Here is a 22,330-nt window from a genome sequence, read left to right as displayed (position 1 = left end):
GATAATGCTACAGTATTTAAATGTTTACTTGCATGTCTGTCTGCATTTCCGGTTCATATTCCCCTGCATGCTTTCATCCATCTTGTTCGCCAGTATACATTGATGATAATCCTAACCTACATGTGCATATGTTCATATTGATATCTGTCATGCGGGCACAGTTCATATATTTGTATTTCTCTGTTCTGTACATTGGTATAGTTTTGAAAAATAAAATTATCCAAATGCCCACCCGGGATACCAATACACAATATTAACCAATATATTTAAAATGTTATTATGATCTGTTCAGAAATGCCCTCAATCATGCTGAGTACAGCAAGAATTGATGGGGTCTAGTGGATCAATTGGCTTTGGTGGAAATCTGTGAAGCTAACTCCATTAACCTAACTAACTAAACTAGTCATGTGGGCACTCACCACCTCACTCACCATCGCCTGATACAGTACTGCTCAGCTCTTGATCAGCTGATCAATATCAACATAACTGGTCAGCTGATTAATATTAATATTAACTATGAAACTAACTTAAACTAACTAGTCCTGGTCCTTGATGAGTCATTGATCAGTGATACGTCCCCCCATCACCTGATATCTAGTCCTGGTCCTTGATGAGTCATTGATCAGTGATACGTCCACCCATCACCTGATATCTAGTCCTGGTCCTTGATGAGTCATTGATCAGTGATACGTCCCCCCATCACCTGATAACTAGTCCTGGTCCTTGATGAGTCATTGATCAGTGATACGCCCGTCCGTCACCCCCCATCACCTGATATCTAGTCCTGGTCCTTGATGAGTCATTGATCAGTGATACGTACCCCCGTCACCTGATATCTAATCCTGGTCCTTGATGAGTCATTGATCAGTGATACTTCCCCCCCCACCATCACCTGATATCTGGCCCTGGTCCTTGATGAATCATTGATCAGTGCTACGTCCCTCCATCACCTGATATCTAGTCCTGGTCCTTGATGAGTCATTGATCAGTGATGCGTGGCTCCCTCCTCTCCCCCCAGCGTCTGGTGAGGATGAACATGCCCATCGCCGAGGACAACACGGTGCACTTCACCTCCACGCTCATGGGGCTGATCCGCACCGCTCTGGAGATCAAGCTGGCGTCTGGTGAGGAGAACTACAACACCCACAATCCCCTCACATGTTGGGAGATGAATGGGATGTGAAATCGATGTGAGGACGGGTGTGGTTTACAAATGAGGCACGGCGATTAAACTACAAGACCCACAATTCCATGCCCGTGTTTTGTGGATTTGATGGGGTGTGACGTCGATGTGAGAGGACAGGGTCATGGTGCAGATGGAATTGAAGATGAACCACAAGACACACGATTTCATGCTCATTCTTTATGGATTGATGGGGTGTGACAGATCTGTGATATAGAGGAAGAACATATGGCCTGAACGAAAAACTCCAAAACCCGTAATTCCCCTCCTCTTACCTAATGCATCATTTAGGTATTAAAAGGGGTTTTGTGACTCTGATTATTTTGTTAGATAGACTTCATTATTTTGGAGTCAGGCTTAGGTGCACCTTGCTCACGGATGCCTACAGGTAGACTGTGGAAGTCGAATAAGCCACTAGACTATTTCTTAATCGTAATTGTTGTCAAAGACACTGTTTGTCTCATGCCTGTATTTCCGAAGTTTGAGTATAAAATCCTATCAACTGGCAGACTTAGTACTTTGGAATGACTTATATGAATCCTTCAGATGTAAATCAGACCCACCCGGCTAGCGTTCAGATCCAAGATGGCCACTTGGTGAACGGGGTCCATTCTAGTGATCCAGATTTGAGCTGACTTCTAGCTGGCTCCTCTCTACCCAGGGGTCCTGGCCCAGCGCCTGTGCGACGCTGATCTGAAGCGAGAGATCAACCGTGTGTGGCCCAGCCTCTCCCAGAAGACCGTTGACCTACTGGTCACTCCACACAAGCGTGAGGCGCTGCATGCTACTGCTGGTGGCCTCCTAGTGCCTCTGCATGGACATACAGTCCCTTTTCTAAGACCTACTGTGGTGCCGTGCCTGTTTCCTGTATCTTTTCATCTGTGTGTGTGTGTGTGTATGCGTGTTTGTGACTGTTTGTGGTTGGTGTGTGTTTGTGTGTGTGCAGCCGCGTATTCATTTTTGTGTGTCTGTCTTTTTTAATCTGTGTGTGTGTAGTTATGTGTGATTGTGTTTGTATGTGTATATGTGTGAGAGTGTGTGTAATTTCATTGCTTAGGGATCCTACTTGCTGTTTTGCTCAATTGACATCAATTGCCCACATTTTGCAAGCTGCTGTTTACATGTGCTTCACTCTCTGTCAATTTCTTGAATATGTGTATTGTGGAATATGAAGAAAGAATAGCAAAAGTCCATCATTGCTCCAACACTCCTCTGCTGCAACCTTCTGGTCCTGTTGAAGCACTACATTTCATTTTATCTTCTCTCTTGCAGATAATGAGCTGACAGTAGGAAAGGTCTACGCTGCACTGATGATCTTTGACTATTATAAACTGAATCGAGCCAAGAAACTTGCGCAGCATCTAAATCTTGGACCTCCGGTACAGAACATATTTCATTATTATTTACCCCCTATATTGATTGTCTTATTTATTGTTTTACGTTATGACCGAATTCGCTTTTTACTCAATTTCAATTTAGAAACCTTTAATACTCTCTTAATTTCTCTTCTCACACTGTGGTTGAACCTAATCCCACTCCCCCTGATCCTAATAATGTTCATCATTGATACATTGTGGTAAGTGATCGTTTGTGTTATTTTCCCACTCAGGGTAAAATGGGGAACCTGTTCCGACCCATGCTGCCCCTGACCCACATGGCAGTCAAAGCGCCAACCCCTAGTGCCAAACCACTCCCACCCAAGACCCAGCCCCCCCCGGATCCCCACCCTGAAGTCCCGCCCCCTACTACCACCACCCCCACTACTGTCACCACCGCCAACACCGCCACTTCCACCAACACCGCCAACACCGTAGCCGGCTCCCTGGCCAATAGGGACGCATTGTGAGATGGGCTCCATTGGGTTTCTCTTTTAGTGTCCTTAAATCGAGAAAAAACACATTGTCTCCAAGGAACCACACTGTTATAATTAATGATAAATTAATGATAATTGATAACAAATAATTAATTCAATCTATATTGTACACTAATTAAATAGAATTAGTATTGTATAAATTTATAATATTTATATTTCTAACTGTTTTCTGGACTAATATATCCAAATATATCGACCATATACAATGTTTGCAAAGTGTTGACGATTGGCCCCATTCTGTGGTGATACACATATCATAAGACTCCTCAGTGATTCTGTGTGTGTGTGTGTGTGTGTGTGTGTGTGTGTGTGTTTGCAGACTAAGCCAGAGAAGTGCCATAAAGCATTCACAGTCCGGGGACGTATCACAGACCGCACACCGGCCTGGCAGACGCATCTTAAGGAGGGGACAGTCAGAAGACGTGTCATACTCTACTGAACCTCAGGTATATACTCTACTGAACCTCAGGTATATACTCTACTGAACCTCAGGTATATACTCTACTGAACCTCAGGTATATACTCTAATAAAGCTCAGGTATTTACTCTACTGAACCTCAGTTATATACTCTAGTGAACCTCAGGTATATACTCTACTGAACCTCAGGTATATACTCTACTGAACCTCAGGTATATACTCTAATAAAGCTCAGGTATTTACTCTACTGAACCTCAGTTATATACTCTACTGAACCTCAGGTATATACTCTACTGAACCTCAGCTATATACTCTACTGAACCTCAGGTATATACTCTAATAAAGCTCAGGTATATACTCTACTGAACCTCAGGTATATACTCTACTGAACCTCAGGTATATACTCTACTGAACCTCAGGTATATACTCTAATAAAGCTCAGGTATATACTCTACTGAACCTCAGGTATATACTCTACTGAACCTCAGGTATATACTCTAATAAAGCTCAGGTATATACTCTACTGAACCTCAGGTATATACTATACTGAACCTCAGGTACAGTGCCTTGCAAAAGTATTCACCCCCCTTGGCATTTTTCGTGTTTTGTTGCCTCACAACCTGGAATTAACATGGATTGTTTGAGGATTTGCATAATTTAATTTACAGAACATGCCTACAACTTTGAAGATGTTTTTTTTTTTTTTATTGTGAAGCAAACAACAAATAGGACAAAATGACAGAAAAAGTCAATGTGCATAACTATTCACCCCCCTAAAGTAAATACTTTGTAGAGCCACCTTTTGCGGCGATCACAGCTCCAAATCGCTTTGGATAAGTCTCTATGAGCTTGCCACATCTTACCACTGGGATTTTTGCCCATTCCTCCTTGCAAAACTGCTCCAGCTCCTTCAAGTTGGATGGTTTGCGCTTGTGAACAGCAATCTTTAAGTCTGACCACAGATTTTCTATTGGATTGAGGTCTGGGCTTTGACTAGGCCATTCCAACACATTTACATGTTTCCCCTTAAACCACTCAAGTGTTGCTTTTGCAGTGTGTTTGGGGTCATTGTCCTGCTGGAAGGTGAACCTCCGTCCTAGCCTCAAATCATGCACAGAGTGGTACAGGTTTTGCTCAAGAACATCCCTGTATTTAGCACCATCCATCTTTCCCTCAACTCTGACCAGTTTCCCAGTCCCGGCTGCTGAAAAACATCCCCACAGCATGATGCTGCCACCACCATGTTTCACTGTGGGGATGCTGTTCTTTGGGTGATGCGATGTGTTGGGTTTGCGCCAGACATAGCGTTTTCTTTGATGGCCAAAAAGTTCAATTTTAGTCTCATCAGACCAGAGCACCTTCCTCCATACATTTTGGGAGTCTCCCACATGCCTTTTCGCAAACTCAAAACGTGCCATTTTGTTTTTTGCTGAAAGTAATGGCTTTCTTCTGGCCACTCTGCCATAGAGCCCAACTCTATGGAGCGTATGGCTTATTGTCGTCCTATGTACAGATACTCCAGTATCTGCTGTGGAACTCTGCAGCTCCTCCAGGGTTACCTTAGGTCTCTGTGCTGCCTCTCTTATTAATGCCCTCCTTGCCCTGTCCGTGAGTTTTGGTGGGCGGCCGTCTCTTGGCAGGTTTGCTGTTGTGCCATGTTCTTTCCATTTGGTTATGATAGATTTGATGGTGCTCCTGGGGATCATCAAAGATTTGGATATTTTTTTATAACCTAGCCCTGACATGTACTTCTCAACAACATTGTCCCTGACTTGTTTGGAGAGTTCCTTGGTCTTCATGGCAGTGTTTGGTTAGTGGTGCCTCTTGTTTAGGTGTTGCAGCCTCTGGGGCCTTTCAAAAAAGTGTGTATATGTACTGACAGATCATGTGACACTTAGATTGCACACAGGTAGACATCATTTCACTAATTATGTGACTTCTGAAGGTAATTGGTTGCATCAGAGCTTTTTATGGGCGTCATAACAAAGGGGGTGAATACATATGCACATGGCAAATTTCAGTTTTTTATTTCTAAAAAATAGTTTTATGTATATATTTTTCTCATTTCACTTCACCAACTTAGACTATTGTTTTCTGATCCATCACATAAAATTCAGATTAAAAAAATATTGAACTAAAGGCTGTCATGTAACAAAATAGGTAAAAAGCCAAGGGGGGTGAATACTTTTGCAAGGCGCTGTATATACTCTACTGAACCTCAGGTATATACTCTACTGAACCTCAGGTATATACTCTAATAAAGCTCAGGTATATACTCTAATAAAGCTCAGGTATACTATCTACCAAACACAGACACGTCATCAGTGTTTTTGGGGTTGCTGTGTCCGCAGGAATTTGTGGAAATGAGGAGAGTGGAGGTCCTGTCAGATGAAAATGAGGAAGATGACGATGACGATGGATTTCCCCAGGAGGGCCACACCAGAGCTGCCTCCATGCCAAGGCTCAATGCTGAGCACTACGTAAGAGCCCTCTGTTCTGCCTGTCTTCTGTCTCTTGACCCCCCCCACTGTTTCCATAGGTTCAGAGGCCTCCCTACAGGGTCCACAGGATCAATATCAGCTCATGAAAGAAAAAAGTTGTACAGTTTATCTGGTTTGCAGTATTGCAAAATAAGATCATATATATATATTTTTTTATTTTATGAATTAAATTGAATCTAAAATATTCTGAATTGTAAATAATATAAATAATATCAAGTTTTCATGAAGGCATCGTCCTGGGACAAACACAGGTGATGCTAATTACACTAATTATGGACCTGCAACTTTTATTTTCCATGTTCCATTTTTTGTCTACTGGTGCATAAAAAGAGCAGAGCCATAATTAGTGTTATGAGCAACACCTGTGTTTGTCCTACGATCACACTTCTGTGAAAATGGTCCATTCATCCTCTGCAAAATCCTATCTCTATTTCTATAAACTATCTGTGAAAAAATACCTGAATAAATACATTACTTTACACACTAGGTGTAGTAAAACGTGTTAGTATACCTGTTCACCACGACAATGTATGTGTATCTACACCTGTGTTTATTTACCTGTGTATATATTGTAAAGGGTCTTTACAAAGGCTGGTTTGAGGACCCCCTGTCACTCCTCAGAGGAGGGGGAAGGTGAGCCAGGAGAAAGGGACAGACTGGGCTTAAGAGAGCTGGAGGGGGAGAGAGGAGAGTAGGGGAGGAGGAGACGAGATGAGACAAGGGGAGGAAAGAAGGAGAGGAGAGTAGGCTGAGTCCAATCTGCCGCCCGAGAGCCGAGGCAGACCAGCTGTCTGTCGACTGGCATCAGCTCATTGCGGTGACCTCTGACTTCTCCAGGTAGAGGTAACCGTGACAACCGAGGCAATGTTGACTAGAGGCTTGGCTGACGATAAGTCCTTGTTACACCCACTTGGTTGGTTTTTATCGGTTCTATGGAGTTACACAAGCATTACAAAAGAAGTACCTGCAAATGAGTCCCTAGTTTGGATGCATTGTTTGTTTATTTATTTATATCTATATTATAATAATATAATAAATTATATGGCGTGTTCACATAGAACATATCTTATACTCTTAAACCCATTTAAATCCCTTGTTTTATTTTCTTGACTAATCCATTTCTTTCAGAAAATCAAATAAATGTGATTGTTGAGTTGTTCTTCAGGGTGCTGTGAAGGCCAGTTAAGTTGCATATAATTCCACCCAAACGGATGTATGTTGTTTTCCAGGTATTGCTTTGCAGCAGCAATAGATTTCTTATACGTCATTTGGATAATAATCAGTTTTTTCTCCTGTTATCTGTTCTTTGAGTGTTATGTTTGTTATGTATTATATCTGTGGGGTGGATCTACTCCAAAGCTGTATCTCTCTCTATCTTGTCTTCAGTCTCTTCGCTTGTGTCACTGTTCTCACAAGACAAGCAATTCAAGCGCTGCTAGTCTGTACTATAGTGTACCTCGCTGTCTGTACGTCTATGCTGCTGCCTGTCCTACTGTATGTCTATGTGTCCTGCTGTCTCTCTGTCTGTCTATCCAACTGTCTGTCTGTCTGTCCACCCTGTCCATTATGACACAAGCATCCTTGCACTTTTTTGTTAAACATTTATTTCCCTCCAACTTTATTATTTACCCCTGAAAAGGAAAGCTCTCCCTCTCTCTCTGACTGCTGTCTCCTGTCCTCACGCTCTCATTTGAGATCTCATGGCTAATGTTGTTCCCGCCCCCTCCCCCTCCTCCTCCTGTGTGTGCTGTCTGACAGCGGAACCACCCTCGCCACGCCCACGGGAAGCACCTGGCAGTATGTACCACCTGTTGTACCGCCTCCCTCCCTCTCTCTCTCCCTCTCTCTCGTGCTCTCTTTGTCTCCCTATCTGTTGTTCTCTCCCACTCCCTGTCTGTCTCGATCCCACATTCCCTCTGTCTCTCTCTCTCTCTCTCTCTCTCTCTCTCTCTCTCTCTCTCTCTCTCTTCAACTGTATGTGTATATCTTCCTATTGCTCTCCAACTCAATCTATCTTTTGCTCTCCCACTCTCCATCTTTATCTCTCTCTCCCTTTCTGTCTCTTTCACTATGTGTGTCTCTCTCGCTCTGTCTTTTGTCCTGTCACTCTCTCACTCTCTCTCTGGCTCTCTAGCTCTCTCTCTCTCCTACACTGTGTGTATTGTCTCGTTCCATCCATTTGTGTGGGCCTCTGTGTGGTTCGTTCACCGCGGTGAGAAATCCTGTCCCTTGCCATAATCACGGACAAAGTGACCCACTATCACTCTATCACTATCACTCTATCACAGTTTGAGATTAGAAACACGCCAGCACAGTAAACACGACGCAACACTCCCACTGAGATTTAAAGTGCAACTTTTGTGACATCACAAGAACGGGTAGGATTTTGAAATGGCCTCTAATGGCTAATCAACATCATACCGGGTGTTAAGTAGGGGCCCTTTAACTCTATCCTGAGCACTTTGTCCTGTTTTTGACCATCGAGTACAGTACTGCTCTTTCTCAATGTGTTTATGTGTTTAATGGTTATTGATGTTGGTTGTTGACGTAGTAGTGTATCAGTTTTGTTTGTTGATGGAATAGTTGTGATGGTAGGGCGGAACTCTTTTCAAGTTTTAATTAGTATTCAGTCAGTAGCTAATTTTACAAGTTATAATAGAAAAGTGTGCAATGTTTTTTACTGAGTAGAATTAATAGGCTATTCAGTGAATAGCTTGTTAATGTTTTTTTGCAGTAAATGCTTGACTGTGTTTAATTCTAAATTGTAGTGAGTAGTGGTTGACAGTAGCGGTATTTTAACTAAATATAATATAACATGTGGTATGTTATGAGGTAAATACTGCAGCATAGGTGACAATCAAAAATACTTTTTATTTTTCTCTGCTACCCTAGCTGAAGTCATACATTTACAAATAACCAAGTTCTACTAGCCCTAGTGTAGCTACACTAGCTACACTAGTTTCCATTTAATGTTACTAGCTAATTCTAGTAGCATTAGATTCAGTCGTGTAAGTCATCTACTTGCATGTAAGCTAGTTTAAGGCCAGTAGAGGGGGTGGTTAGCCAACAGCTGTTTTTGTTCTTTATCACATAGGGTTATGCTGAGCATACTGTGAACTATCACATAAGAATTTGGTGGGGCAGAGAAAGTGTTGATAGCATAGCACATTTAATGCTCACTGTTGACATAAATCTAATTTAATTGTTATCTCCTGCATCAAAGTGGTTTCAAAACTTAAAATAACTTTGAGTACTTTGAGTTATTTAAGCTTTAAAAAAAAGGGGGAAAGTTGTAAGAATGTGCAATAGGGAAGAATTCTTTTAAGCCTGTCAACACCCCACCTATTCTTCCTGGCTTAGGCAACGTATTCTCTAGCTAGGTTTTGTATGTGTTGTGTTCAACATGGTGCACTAAAGGGCCCCTCTTTAACCTACCAGCCTACCCAGCACATCTCTCCGTCACTCATCTCGGTAGACATTTTCACTTGTGACGTCACAAAAATGTTGATTTTGAAACATCTCATAATGGCTAATCAACATAACACCTGGTTGTAAAATAGGGGCCCTTTAAAGACCGATCCCAGGTAAGTATCTACTTTAACAGCACAGAAATGCTCCATCACCACCTCCGTAAAACCATTTCAACGTCTCAGTGTCTGGAGAGAGCAGGTGAAACGCCGGTTTCAAGCCCAAAGTTTGGTGTGTGTGTGTTTCTTTCTAGTGTGTCGTGAGTAGCTTGGTGGTCTAGTAGTATTGCGTCGTAGATTTGGGGTAACGTTTCTCCCTGGCTCATCTCGTCTACCCCCCCTTCTCACACTTCGTCTTCTCTCCTCGGCGCCGCTGCTCCTACGTCTCTCCCCCCCCCCCCTCCATACAGCCCATCGTGGATCTCAGTCCCATCAGGCGTTCGGCGTCCTCCCTGAACCCCCAGCGCCCCCTGGAGGTCAACCTGGGGGAGTACGCCCTGGACGCCACCCTCCAGTCCCAGGACAGGGCTCACCAGCACCACCACCACCACCGCTGCCACCGCCGCCGCGACAAAGACAGAAAGCAGAAGTCCCTGGACATGGGCACCACGGAGCGGTCGCCGGACACCCCCACCGGTGAGGGCCCCCTGGGGCCGAACCTAGTTAATATAAGGCCCTCCGCAGACAGCGGACAGAGGCTCCGTCCAAACTAAAGGAATCGCGGCGCTTCCAGTCTTGATATAAAACGCTAGAATCAACTCGACTCACCTTCACTCATAAATGAGGACTTCAACCTAGGTTCCTCTGTACATTGAAATCCATCAGTGTACAGAGACGTGTTCTGGGGCCCTCCCTGAGGCTCACCTATAACGTAGAGTTGACGCTATAGATGCCCTGACCCTGAACCCCTCATTAACCATAACCTTAACCATTACCCTCACCCTAACGCCAGACCCCTCTAATGATCAACACAGAAGCTGGTCAGAACGGCTATGCTGTTCTCACTGCTTTCTTCTGGCCAGATAACCAGATAGACACGTGTCGTCACATTCTTCGGGGATCCATTTACCGTTGATACAATCAGCACGTTAATCCGAAGCGATTTACAGGGACTTCTACATTTTGGATGGGAGTCAAACATAACTAGACCATCCTGCCTCCTCCCTGTGATCTCATTGGATGCTCAATCAGAGTTGGAACAATCATGCTCTCTCAGACATGCCCGATAATGAACGTAATGAAGGATTTGTAATTCTTAGGATGAGATTGGAACAGCTCACATTAGTCATGACTCATGAGTGAATGTAAGCATGTTTTTCACCTTGGTTTAAATACAACCACACACACACACACACACACACACACACACACACACACACACACACACACACACACACACACACACACACACACACACACAAAGAATGACTTATCCCAACTGAGCCCATAATACTCCTCAATCGCTGTGTGTGCTCTAGTTAATGGCCCTGCCTACCAAGTGGGGGGGTTCATCTGCTATAGTGATCCCAGCAGATGACCAGTGGGGCTGGTACCTGCTGGAGGAGGAGCTGGGGGTGTAGAGCGCAGCAGCTGGCCCTTTACTGCCCAGATAAAAGACAGCATGGACAGGCCCAGGGTAGCGATTTATAGGGTCCTCAGTAGAGCCCAAGACCTCGATGTCCAACCGTGTGTGTGTGTGTGTGTGTTGGGGGGGGGCTGTTGAGAGAGAGCTTATATCATTATACTAGTGATTAAGGTATAATTACTATCTTTAATAGAATCAAATGTTCACCAGGTCATTGGTTCCCAACCTTGGACTAAAGGTGTACCACTAAATTGAGACCTTTTGCGAGTCACCTCGTAAGCAAACGTTAACAAATAGAGAAAGACACATGCAGTGGCTGAGCGAAGAGTGCCTGCGCTCCCTTTAATAAACTATAACTGCAAGGAAGGCTATGGCCCATGGGAAACAGTGGGCAATCAAAATCAGCAGCACTGCTTATGCTTCCAGTGTGTTTATTTAGCCAACACAAAACATCAATGGAAAACATGATGATACAAAGTGAAATAATAAACAAGCCATAATACTATATTTACATGACAAAATTATTTTATATTTATTTTCAATAATTAGACACATTTTTCTGTGATTGTTATTTTTCTAGTTCAGGGATAAAATCCAAAGTAACGCCTGCAGTACCTTTGTGAGTTAAAGATACATTTATAGAACAAGAATAACAACAATCCAATACACTCTTAGACAAAGTAAACATAGCCACGGTTTCAACACGACTACGGGATGCGGTTTGCAACTACGGAAAACACAGAACCATACACGGGCCGACTCAAACACCGCGTTGTACCGGCGGTGCACCCCCTCTCCCCCTGCCCACCGGCTCCTCTCCAACCTTCCTCCCTGCTCCTGTCGTCCCCGGCCAGGCCTGGCGGCGGACCCCCCCGAGGGAGAGGCGTGGTCCCGGGAGCGAGCCAGGGAGCGGGAGCGGGCCGGGCCTCAGGAGGGGAGACAGCAGCGCTACTACTCCTGTGACCGCTACGGAGGAGGGGGCAGAGGAGGAGGGGGAGCGGGCTCCAGGGAGCACAGCCACGCCAAGTCGGCCGGCCCCAGCCGCTGCACATCGCCTGGGGAGGGCCCCGACGCTGGGATCTACAAGCTGGTACCACACTCACACTCACTAGTGCAGTGGCAGGTCTCACTCTTATACAGTGGAAGGTCTCACTCTTATACAGTGGCAGGTCTCACTCTTATACCAGAGCAGGTCTCACTCTTATACCGGAGCAGGTCTCACTCTTATACAGTGGCAGGTCTCACTCTCATACAGTGGCAGGTCTCACTCTTATACAGTGGCAGGTCTCACTCTTATACCAGAGCAGGTCTCACTCTTATACCGGAGCAGGTCTCACTCTTATACAGTGGAAGGTCTCACTCTTATACCGGAGCAGGTCTCACTCTTATACCGGAGCAGGTCTCACTCTTATACAGTGGAAGGTCTCACTCTTATACAGTGGAAGGTCTCACTCTTATACAGTGGCAGGTCTCACTCTTATACCAGAGCAGGTCTCACTCGTATACCGGAGCGGGTCTCACTCTTATACAGTGGAAGGTCTCACTCTTATACAGTGGCAGGTCTCACTCTTATACCAGAGCAGGTCTCACTCTTATACCAGAGCAGGTCTCACTCTTATACAGTGGCAGGTCTCACTCTTATACTGGAGCAGGTCTAACTCTTATACCAGAGCAGGTCTCACTCTTATACCGGAGCAGGTCTCACTCTTATACAGTAGCAGGTCTCACTCTTATACAGTAGCAGGTCACTCTTATACAGTGGCAGGTCTCACTCTTATACAGTGGCAGGTCTCACTCTTATACAGTAGCAGGTCTCACTCTTATACAGCAGCAGATCTCACTCTTATACAGTGGCCGGTCTCACTCTTATACAGTAGCAGGTCTCACTCTTATACAGTAGCAGGTCACTCTTATACAGTAGCAGATCTCACTCTTATACAGCAGCAGGTCTCACTCTTATACAGTGGCAGGTCTCACTCTTATACCAGAGCAGGTCTCACTCTTATACCAGAGCAGGTCTCACTCTTATACAGTGGCAGGTCTCACTCTTATACTGGAGCAGGTCTCACTCTTATACAGCAGCAGATCTCACTCTTATACAGTGGCCGGTCTCACTCTTATACAGTAGCAGGTCTCACTCTTATACAGTAGCAGGTCACTCTTATACAGTAGCAGATCTCACTCTTATACAGCAGCAGGTCTCACTCTTATACCGGAGCAGGTCTCACTCTTATATAGTAGCCGGTCTCACACTTAAACAGTCAAATTACTGTAATTTACAATTCACTTTAAATACATGACCTTCAACTGCCTCCACCATACTAACCCAAAGGATTGTTTTCTCCTCATGATTTTAAATTATTAAGGAAATTGATTTAAGGACTAATTCATCAACTTTGTATCTTGGATCAAATAAGTGTCTTATTTGATCCAAGTAATCTATGTGAATGTTCTTATATAGCTAATATCTGTTATGGCTGTAATACGCATGTTCTTCTTCCCGACAGGGCGCCAGCATGAACAAAGGTGGTCCCGTCGTCGTGACAACGCTGACCGCCGCCCGTGGACGGCGACAGCTGCCACAGACCCCCCTCACCCCCCGCCCTGGGGTCTCCTACAAGACCACCACCCCCACCTCCACCTCTGTTTCCACCTTCACCTCCACCACCACCACCCCCGGAGGCCACCAGCACCACCAGTCCCGGGCCGGGGGACAGGACGACCCTCCCCGGCTGCCGGTGACCAGCATGGGGTCGGACCCCCACTGCAGCCACCCGCCGCCTGCTCCCTCCTGGGACCCCCCAGCCCAGCGCGGCCTCATGGAGGACCCAGAGGACTACCAGGATGCCGTCAGCAACCACGGAGGACGAGGAGGAGGAGGGGGAGGAGAGGGACGATCCGCCAGGACCAACACCACCTCTTCCACCACCGCCTCACATTCAGGGGCGGGGGTCCCGAACGGTTTCCACTTCACCCTGGGGGTCAACACGGCGACGGGCTCTGGTCCCAGAGGGGGTCTCAGAGACCCCACCGAGGAGGACTGGTGCTAGCGTATGGTCTGCACACACCGTGAGCAGGTGTTTCTGGGTCCTTCCCTGTGCCTGAACACCCGCTGGTTAAAGGTGGTGTAACACTAGAGTCAGGTTCTCCTCTCTGACCAATGGGGAGGCAGGAGGAGGAGGCGGCGGAGGGGACCACTATACGCTCTGATGAGTAACACTAAAGGAATCAGAAATACCATTCCACTTTTGTAGTGTTACACGTTTCTTTTTATACAAAAATGAAAGAACAACTGAAGATTTTACATTTTTTGTACCCCTTCTCATGCCCTGGAATGCACGTTTTTGTTTTGCAAAAAATGTATCATTACAGGTGAATGACTTTTCTGCCTTGGCCAGTGAAATCCTTATTTTACCCCGCGACAAAAGCCAGGTGACGTTTGCAAACGCAGAACCCGTTCGAAGGCCTCTAGCTCACAGCCTGCTTCCTCCTGGTGTAAAGTGAGTGGTTGTAAATCTCAGTTTGACGGCGTTCGACTCAACATAAACAATGTGCTCAGGCCAGGGTCCCATCTGATCGAGAACACACCGTCACCAAAGCCTGCCTGCAGGACATCGTCTGAGGTTTCTCAAGTGGACGTAGGTTTGATCTAACATCGCTACTGTGTGTTGTTGCCAGTATTAAGCAGTTCCTAGAAAGAGAAAGTCTGGATAAGTGTAGCTAGCGAAACTGCCGAACTCTCAACCATTTCCATGAACAAAAAACAACGTCAGAAAAACGCCAACTAAAGATTCTAGTTTACTTTGAACGGGACAAAACAGCTTGAGTCCCTTTTTTGTTCACATGCTTTTTTTTGTTGTAAATTGTAATGTATGATGTACATTTTCTGAATGCATTCATGGAGTAAATGGACCTTTTCCTGGAGTTATGTGGCTGAGTACCAAGTGCCTTGCTTTTCAGATATATTTATTAATATATTTAATTCAATTGCAGCCCGGCTTTAATACAGAGTCTCGTGAAGGTATGGGGTGATTGAGAAAATAAAATCACTGATTAAATAGTTATGCATATAAAGAAATTATATATATATATATATATATATATAGAGAGAGAGAGAGAAAGATATAAAATATAGTTGTAAATACAATTCAAGGTCAAATGTTTATTGAAGTTAAATGTTTTATTCGTCTTAACAGATCCGCTCAAATAGTTTGACCCTAAAATAAGGTGCAGAAACATTAGATGACATTCTGCTGAGTATTAGGTAAAGCCAGACTACAGGTGCATACTGAACTTCGCACTGCATGCCACAGTTATGAACTTTGCAAAAGATAGGTTGGATTTTGCTCCAGGGTGTACGCTAAGCCTTTCTATTACAGACCATGCTATGGGTTGTGATTACAGAAGGGGAGGGGGGTATTAGAGTAAACAGAGTATTATGGTATGCCATTTGATTTATGGGATGTTTACCCAAGCGAGCCTCCCTACATGAAAATGGCTCCAGTTCAATGGCATACCCTTGATTATTAAATCCAGAATCTCATCTATGTCACTTTATGCACAGTATATGAAAACACATTCTGGATTCTTTTTGTTTGCCATAATTGTAACAAGTTCTGTTCTTCCTGAGCGTTTTTTTATTTCCTGAGAGTATTATTTCAAGAGATCATTTATTGCGTTAAGGTTTTGAATCTGGGCCATGTTCACATGAGAAGAGAAGAAGAAACAAATAGAGTTGTCGTTGCTTACTGTTGATTCAGAGGAGGGCTATGCAACAACACAACATATAACCCTGTAGCTTTACCCCTGTCGGGAATCCAGTATTCAAGCTTTACCCAGATTGTCACTAAAGTTTTGTTTGTGTGAGTGAAGAAGAGATGCAAATGGAAGCAGTGTTGCATTGTTCTGTGGTTGGATAAAATACACACTGAGGCACAAATTGTATTTAAAAACTGCATATTTGAAACACACATTTTCTAGATTGATGAGCTAAATGCATGAGTGAAAGAAACTGCCCAAATATGAGGAGTTTGTGTTTTGTTGAATCAGATCTTGTTTAAAACTATTTTAGAAATAGCTACCAGTGTTTGTCTCCACATTGAGTACCATTGAGTACCAGATATAGCCTACTATACTGCAGTTTTTATATTACATTGAAGCAAATTCAAAGACCAAAAAATGATCTGTTCAATTGATCGTCAACAAAATATTTTCGGCCAACCAGACATGTATAAACAACACATTATTTACCAGTATACAGTATACCTTAACATGAAATCTTGTTTCTTTCACGGTGTACCTAATCAAATATCACATTTAATTTTTTTTTGTCTTGTGCATTGTGTCATCCCTACCGAGTAAATTACATTTTTTATTTTGACTCAATATGGTATGGCAACCGTGGAATGGAAGTGAAGTGGCATTATTGGTGAAATGGATGACATTCATATTGTGTTCTACCTGTCTACTGGTCTAAATGTCCCCGTTTGTTGGTGTAGCTGAGGGGGGATGACCTGTGTACATTCCTAGGTTATAGACACAACCCAAGCCCAATATTAATTAAAACCATCCGCCCCTTCAAGTCCTATACTGGAACAACAAGGTGCAACACATTTTGAGATGCACTGGTTTTAATGGTTTGTTTAGTTGTGGCTATCCCCTGCCAGACATGTCATGTTTTTTGCATGTTCTGAAAAAAATATGTATGTGCATGTTGAAAAAAGAGACATTGTTTGACTTCACAGTCCATGAGATGTATGTTCGGTTTCCTGGTTGTTTTTCTGGTTCAGGAAAATAGAGAAAAGCTTGAATAACGATTTGATTTCCATATTTGAGTGAAGATGATTTTAGGGTTCTCTCTTAAAAAGAGGTTGTGGAGAGGGTGACTCGGTTTGCTGCCTGGTCTGTTACACTTGGCTGTCCATCCGACAGCCATTTCTACTGTACCATTCGATTTTGTATGAATATAGGTTCTTGAATAAAGAGACATGATTATGAAAAATCTAAAATATCTAGGTTATGTTACTTTTTTCAGGGTCAATCTAAACATCTTGGTGAGGTCTTTATAGGTGTATGGATACGAATGGATCCGATTGGTTTTCAGCACACAAGTGGGCGGGGCTTTGTTTGCGCCACACATTTGGCGCGCATCGCTGCGCTCTCGTGCAGCAGATGCCGTTGGCTGAGGTACCTGTTGCGTCGTAGAAGGAAGGATGGAGAGCAAGAGGACAGAGAGTTAGGCCCGTTTTATCTCACTACAACGAACAAATAGAGGACAACCGACAGGTGTATTTCAGTAATATAATGAATTTGGCTTCAGTTTCAAAACATAATTTCTTATTGACAAATTGAAACGCCATAAAGCATGCGTCGGATGTTAACTGCTGTCTGAAGTGGATGACAGTTAAAAAAAGAAAATCCTGTTTTCCTCACTATTACCTGCATTGATCGAGGCTGAAATCATACTTATAACGTCTAGGCTACTATTTAAGCCCAATTCACCGCTCCAGCTAATATGCTAGGCTGGGCAGTCCGGTGGACGGTGTGTCTGGTGTGGTTGCTGCGGATGAGCGAATCCACTGAAGACTTCGCGGGGGAGTCTGGCTCCGGCGGGGCGCCTTTAGGTAAGGTGGACTATTACTCATATTCAAACACGTCAGTATTGACCCCTATCGTGTCATATAGAGCTATTACTGTCGCATATGTTTAAGTCAAGCCTCATATGTCTGTACTCTAGCCTATCGTGTCATAATCGGTCGGTGTACTGTCGCCTGTCGTGTGACTTGTCGCGCGGAGCCTTTTCATCACAGCGGTGAGCGGTCTATTGATTAGCCCACGTGACCCTGCGAGCAGGAGAAGCTAATTATCCTTGGAAGTTTTTCTTATTAAGAAAGTGTGCTGGTGCTGGAAGTGTCTTCCCAACTTTATTCGCCCATCGTATGTAGACACCTCTAAGCGCTCGCACCTGCGAGTTGTATTTCATACCCAAATCAAAAATATCCTAATTCAAGTGATTTTTAATAAGGTAACATCATTACATAAAATAAATGATCGGGAAAGAATGAGACCAGACGGACATGAATGCTATTAGAAACTAAAGTCAACTTTAGGACATTATGTTATTGGAATGCTATATAGCCTATATACATGACTGGTCTATTGTAATGGATAGCTTTCCTTCTTATCCTCATGAAAAAAAAAATGCAGTTGTCATGTGTTGGGGGGTTTCTATTGTATGTATCAGATTCCCATCCCATCCCAGGGTTGTCAGCTTTCTGCGGATGTCTTGCTCCATGTTTGGAATACAGCTTCGAAATTTAGCAGAACTTCTGGACATAGAGACTTAATTAAAGGCAGTTTGGTTAATTGATTCAGAATATCCGTATATTCATTTCATATTGGAGAGCGTGGGACACACCACCATCCAAGTATAGAAATGTATCCCAAGCTCATATTAACAATTTTCCGATTCACGTAATATTTGGCTGGAGATTTACAAATTATGTGGAAAGATCTTTTGCTGAAATGTCACCCAGTGTTGGCTATCGACAGACCCGCCCTGCATGTGGAATTAAACTAATACTCACATCTTGCATTGGATCCAGAACATTTGATTGTGTTTATTGGTCTTCAGCTAAACCTTGGCTGGGGTGCACTGTATGATATTCAATGCAGGAACAGGGCCCGAGGCCATTCTACAGCACAACAGCACGATGACAGCGTAACATACTGATTTTGTATACGACACGTGTTAAAAGGAACATGCATGGAAAGACACACATGGTTCCCGGCTCGCTTTAGATTCAGTTGGCAGTGGAACGCTCCAATGTTATGCAAGACAATCAGACAACGTCCATCATTCTAGTTCACATAAACTCACCGGCCAGAGCTCAGGCCTCTGTAGCCTTCATCATGAGTGTTGATAGTACCACAGCTACAGCTGTCAGTGTGTCTGGTGTTTAACACCTCTAAATCCATGTTGTCCTGTGAGTGTAGGAGCCGTTGGCCGGTGGCCAGCGCGTGTCTTGTCTGAATTCTATCCGCATCACAAGGGGCTTATGTCCCGATCCTCCTCCTTATCATCAAGGCAACGTGGCTCTGTGCCTCGCAGCTCCATAGGGGACAGCTTAGGGCCTGGGGAGAGGGGGACTCCCCTATTGGATTAGGGCTGTTGGAAGTGACAGGCAGAGCCCGGGCTGTGGAGAGTGAACCCAGCCCCATGTTCTTGGGTTGAATGTTTTCAATGTATGTTTTTTAAAGTCCTGGAGTCGAAGGCATGCGCCAACGCATGGAAGCCTTCTTTAAACACAATGTCAGTTTCTCCTGGAACAGGCAGGTTATGTAATCCTGCAGTCATATAATCAGGCTTTGTAAGCTTTTCAGTGCATTTATTTAAATGATATGGCTATTGCAGAAAGTAACACGGGTAACAGATACGCTGGTGATATGGTTTAATGCGTTTTGGCACTAACAGTGGTATACAATGGTTAGGGTTTAAATAACAGTGTTGTCATCAGGAGTCTGGGGGACCTCTGGCCAATAGCATTGGCTTAGGTTTCATATTGAAATAATGTACTTGAAAGGTGGATTTTTTAAGTATATGCAAGCATATTGTTACAAGTAAATGCTAATTGAACTATTACGTTGAAATAGTCTATTTTGCTTGGGAAGGTTTCTAACTGAGTGAAATTACCCATAGTTTTTTTAGCAGCAGCCATGATAAGAGCTTTTTGAAAATTCTAAATGTAAAGGAAAGGTGCTTCAATGCTTCCTTTCCTATCTCCTTCAGCATAGGGTACACTGGACCATTCTTGACGAAAGGAAAGGAGATAATGTTGTCCCACAATACCTTGCGCCAGGAACATTTAAAACAACGCTTCATTCGGCCATTCACTGAAACAAACAATAAACATGACTGACAATTATTTTCATAAAATCATTCTTATTGTGATCTATTCCCACAAATATGAGTGGACAGGAGTGTGAGCGTGAGCAAACATTATCTATGTGACTTTTGGGACGTTGAACCTTTATTACATTTTCTTATCCAATTCCATCGTCGGTAAGGGAGTGACATTTTTCATGGGGTTATTCACGTTTATAAAGCCTGCATGAAAAAGCTGGTAAAAGTCACGGGGAAAAGTATCTAATATGTGCTTTTAGTAGTCCATCTTCGATTCGTTCTAGTTTCAACGTTTTTAATGACGTAGCCTAGAGGAAGTGCGCTCTTTTCCTAAGTCCTTATGAATTGTCCTTCACATTATTCCTTGACCTGATGATGTTTTCATTAAGGTCAAGGAAACGAGGTTAGGAAAGGACAAAAGGATGAAATTCTATTGACTATTCGAATGCCGCCCAAGATCTTCTTCCAATTACAACAGTTGTGTTTAGTGCAATAAGCCTTCCTTCTCTCACATCTATCAGCCAACATCCCACCCGTTATCTAGATGAAAAACATGATAGCACTTGGCGTTCACAGTCTGACCAGATCAAGCCAGCAGTGGCATAGATGTCCTGAGGACACTGGTGCTGGAGCAATGACGCCATATGAGCTCATGAAGTCATCATCGCCATGCTGGCAGATCAATAACATTCATCTGTGTTCGATGAAACTTGATCCGTGTTGGTGAGGATCACAGCCTCTGTCTGGAGCCTGTTAGAGATCCAAGCTAGAAAGACTCTACGTCTGCAAGCTGTGCATAAACATGGTGTGTATACACACACAAACGTATACCCACCCATACATAGCTGTTTTCAAGTACTATTCTCAGTGTACATGCACAGAGACACAGACACGCAGACAAAGACCCACAGACACACACACCTGCACACACACACACACACACACACACACACACACACACACACACACACACACACACACACACACACACACACACACACACAGTTGTATTTTCAAGTACTATTCTCAGTACAGACAGTCACACATAAAAACACACACGCAGACAAAGACCCACAGAGACACACACCTGCACACACACACACACACACACACACACACACACACACACACACACACACACACACACACACACACACACACACACACACACACACAGTTGTATTTTCAAGTACTATTCTCAGTACAGACAGTCACACATAAAAACACACACGCAGACAAAGACCCACAGAGACACACACCTGCACACACACACACACACACACACACACAAACGCATGCACGCATGCACACGTACACACACACAGTTGTATTTTCAAGTACTATTCTCAGTACAGACAGTTACACACACACACACACACACACACACACACACACACACACACACACACACACACACACACACACACACACACACACACAGCTCCTCAGTCTGGTTCTGCAGTCCGAAGAGGATTGCCTGTCTGTGTGAACAAAGCCAGGCAGAGGGAGAGAACAGCGGGTACTAAACCACATGTTGGACCGCGACCAGAACCCCTTCCTGGTTTATAAGCTCCTTAACAACCCAACTGGATCCAGATGGCAGATAGCTGGCTTTGATAGTGAGGGGGGTGAGAGGCCTTCACATGGCATGAGTTAAAGGAGAACACGAGGGACCCAAGCCCCTACAGGGTATCTCCATCTTAACATCCACGCTCTCTCCTTTGGCGTCTTGGTTCAATTTGTTGTACACCAGTGAAAAACCCAGACCTTCGAACGGGACAAGCCGTGAGTCACGAGGAGCCGATGGTTAGACGATGCGGTTCTTGGTCTTGTAAAAGTCGCTGCCGGTGTGTTTTGCGTTCCACTTTGATAGAGTCGATGACATACATATTAGACACCGTTTATTACAGGGTTTTTCCTTGTGTCTGTGTCCGTCCAGGTTAAATGGTACACCAGTCTTTGTGGATGAGGCCAACAATGAATTAGCAACCGATGTGGTCCATGTCATTGAAGGAAACTTTAACGTGGTTTGGAGTCAGGTGTATCACGTAGCATCTAATGAAGCATCTTTCATTCTCCTTCTTGACCTAACTTGGCATTTCTATCTGTTATGAATTGTTTTAAAACTGTTTGCATATTGTGTCCTTTGTTCTCTTATGTTGTTTCGTCTGTTTTCTTTTATAATCTATTATTCTATTCTAAACTGTTCTGTTATCTTTTATTGTTTTATTTTTGTGTATTATTTTCTACTCAACTGTCTATCTCAGAGCAGGATAGGGTAGTGGTTTGGATGTTTGACTCCCAGGGAAAAGGTTCCGGGTTCAAACCCCAAAGTCCACGCAGTCTACCTGTGGGTATCCTTCCCGGATCGAGAACCCTCCAGCAACGCTTTCTTGATGAT

The 22,330-nt window shown here is 44.0% G+C and overlaps 1 protein-coding gene across 1 annotated transcript in view; it reads left to right on the top strand.

The window, feature by feature from the left end:
* cacna1bb (calcium channel, voltage-dependent, N type, alpha 1B subunit, b) overlaps positions 1–17,017 on the top strand; it is a 126,743-nt gene extending 109,726 nt beyond the window's left edge. The window contains exons 43-52 of the mRNA XM_079755900.1: positions 1,019–1,124; positions 1,845–1,952; positions 2,456–2,562; positions 2,793–3,025; positions 3,376–3,502; positions 5,826–5,954; positions 7,734–7,772; positions 9,853–10,078; positions 11,882–12,117; positions 13,535–17,017. Coding sequence (XP_079612026.1) covers positions 1,019–1,124; positions 1,845–1,952; positions 2,456–2,562; positions 2,793–3,025; positions 3,376–3,502; positions 5,826–5,954; positions 7,734–7,772; positions 9,853–10,078; positions 11,882–12,117; positions 13,535–14,077 — 1,854 coding nt within the window. The 3' untranslated portion in view covers positions 14,078–17,017. The remainder of the gene's footprint in view (positions 1–1,018; positions 1,125–1,844; positions 1,953–2,455; positions 2,563–2,792; positions 3,026–3,375; positions 3,503–5,825; positions 5,955–7,733; positions 7,773–9,852; positions 10,079–11,881; positions 12,118–13,534) is intronic.
* Positions 17,018–22,330: the final 5,313 nt, after the last annotated feature.

This window comes from Pollachius pollachius (genome assembly GCF_949987615.1).
Source record: "Pollachius pollachius genome assembly, chromosome: 18".
In the NCBI taxonomy this organism is placed as follows: domain Eukaryota; kingdom Metazoa; phylum Chordata; class Actinopteri; order Gadiformes; family Gadidae; genus Pollachius; species Pollachius pollachius.
This window is presented reverse-complemented; position numbering and strand designations above follow the sequence as displayed.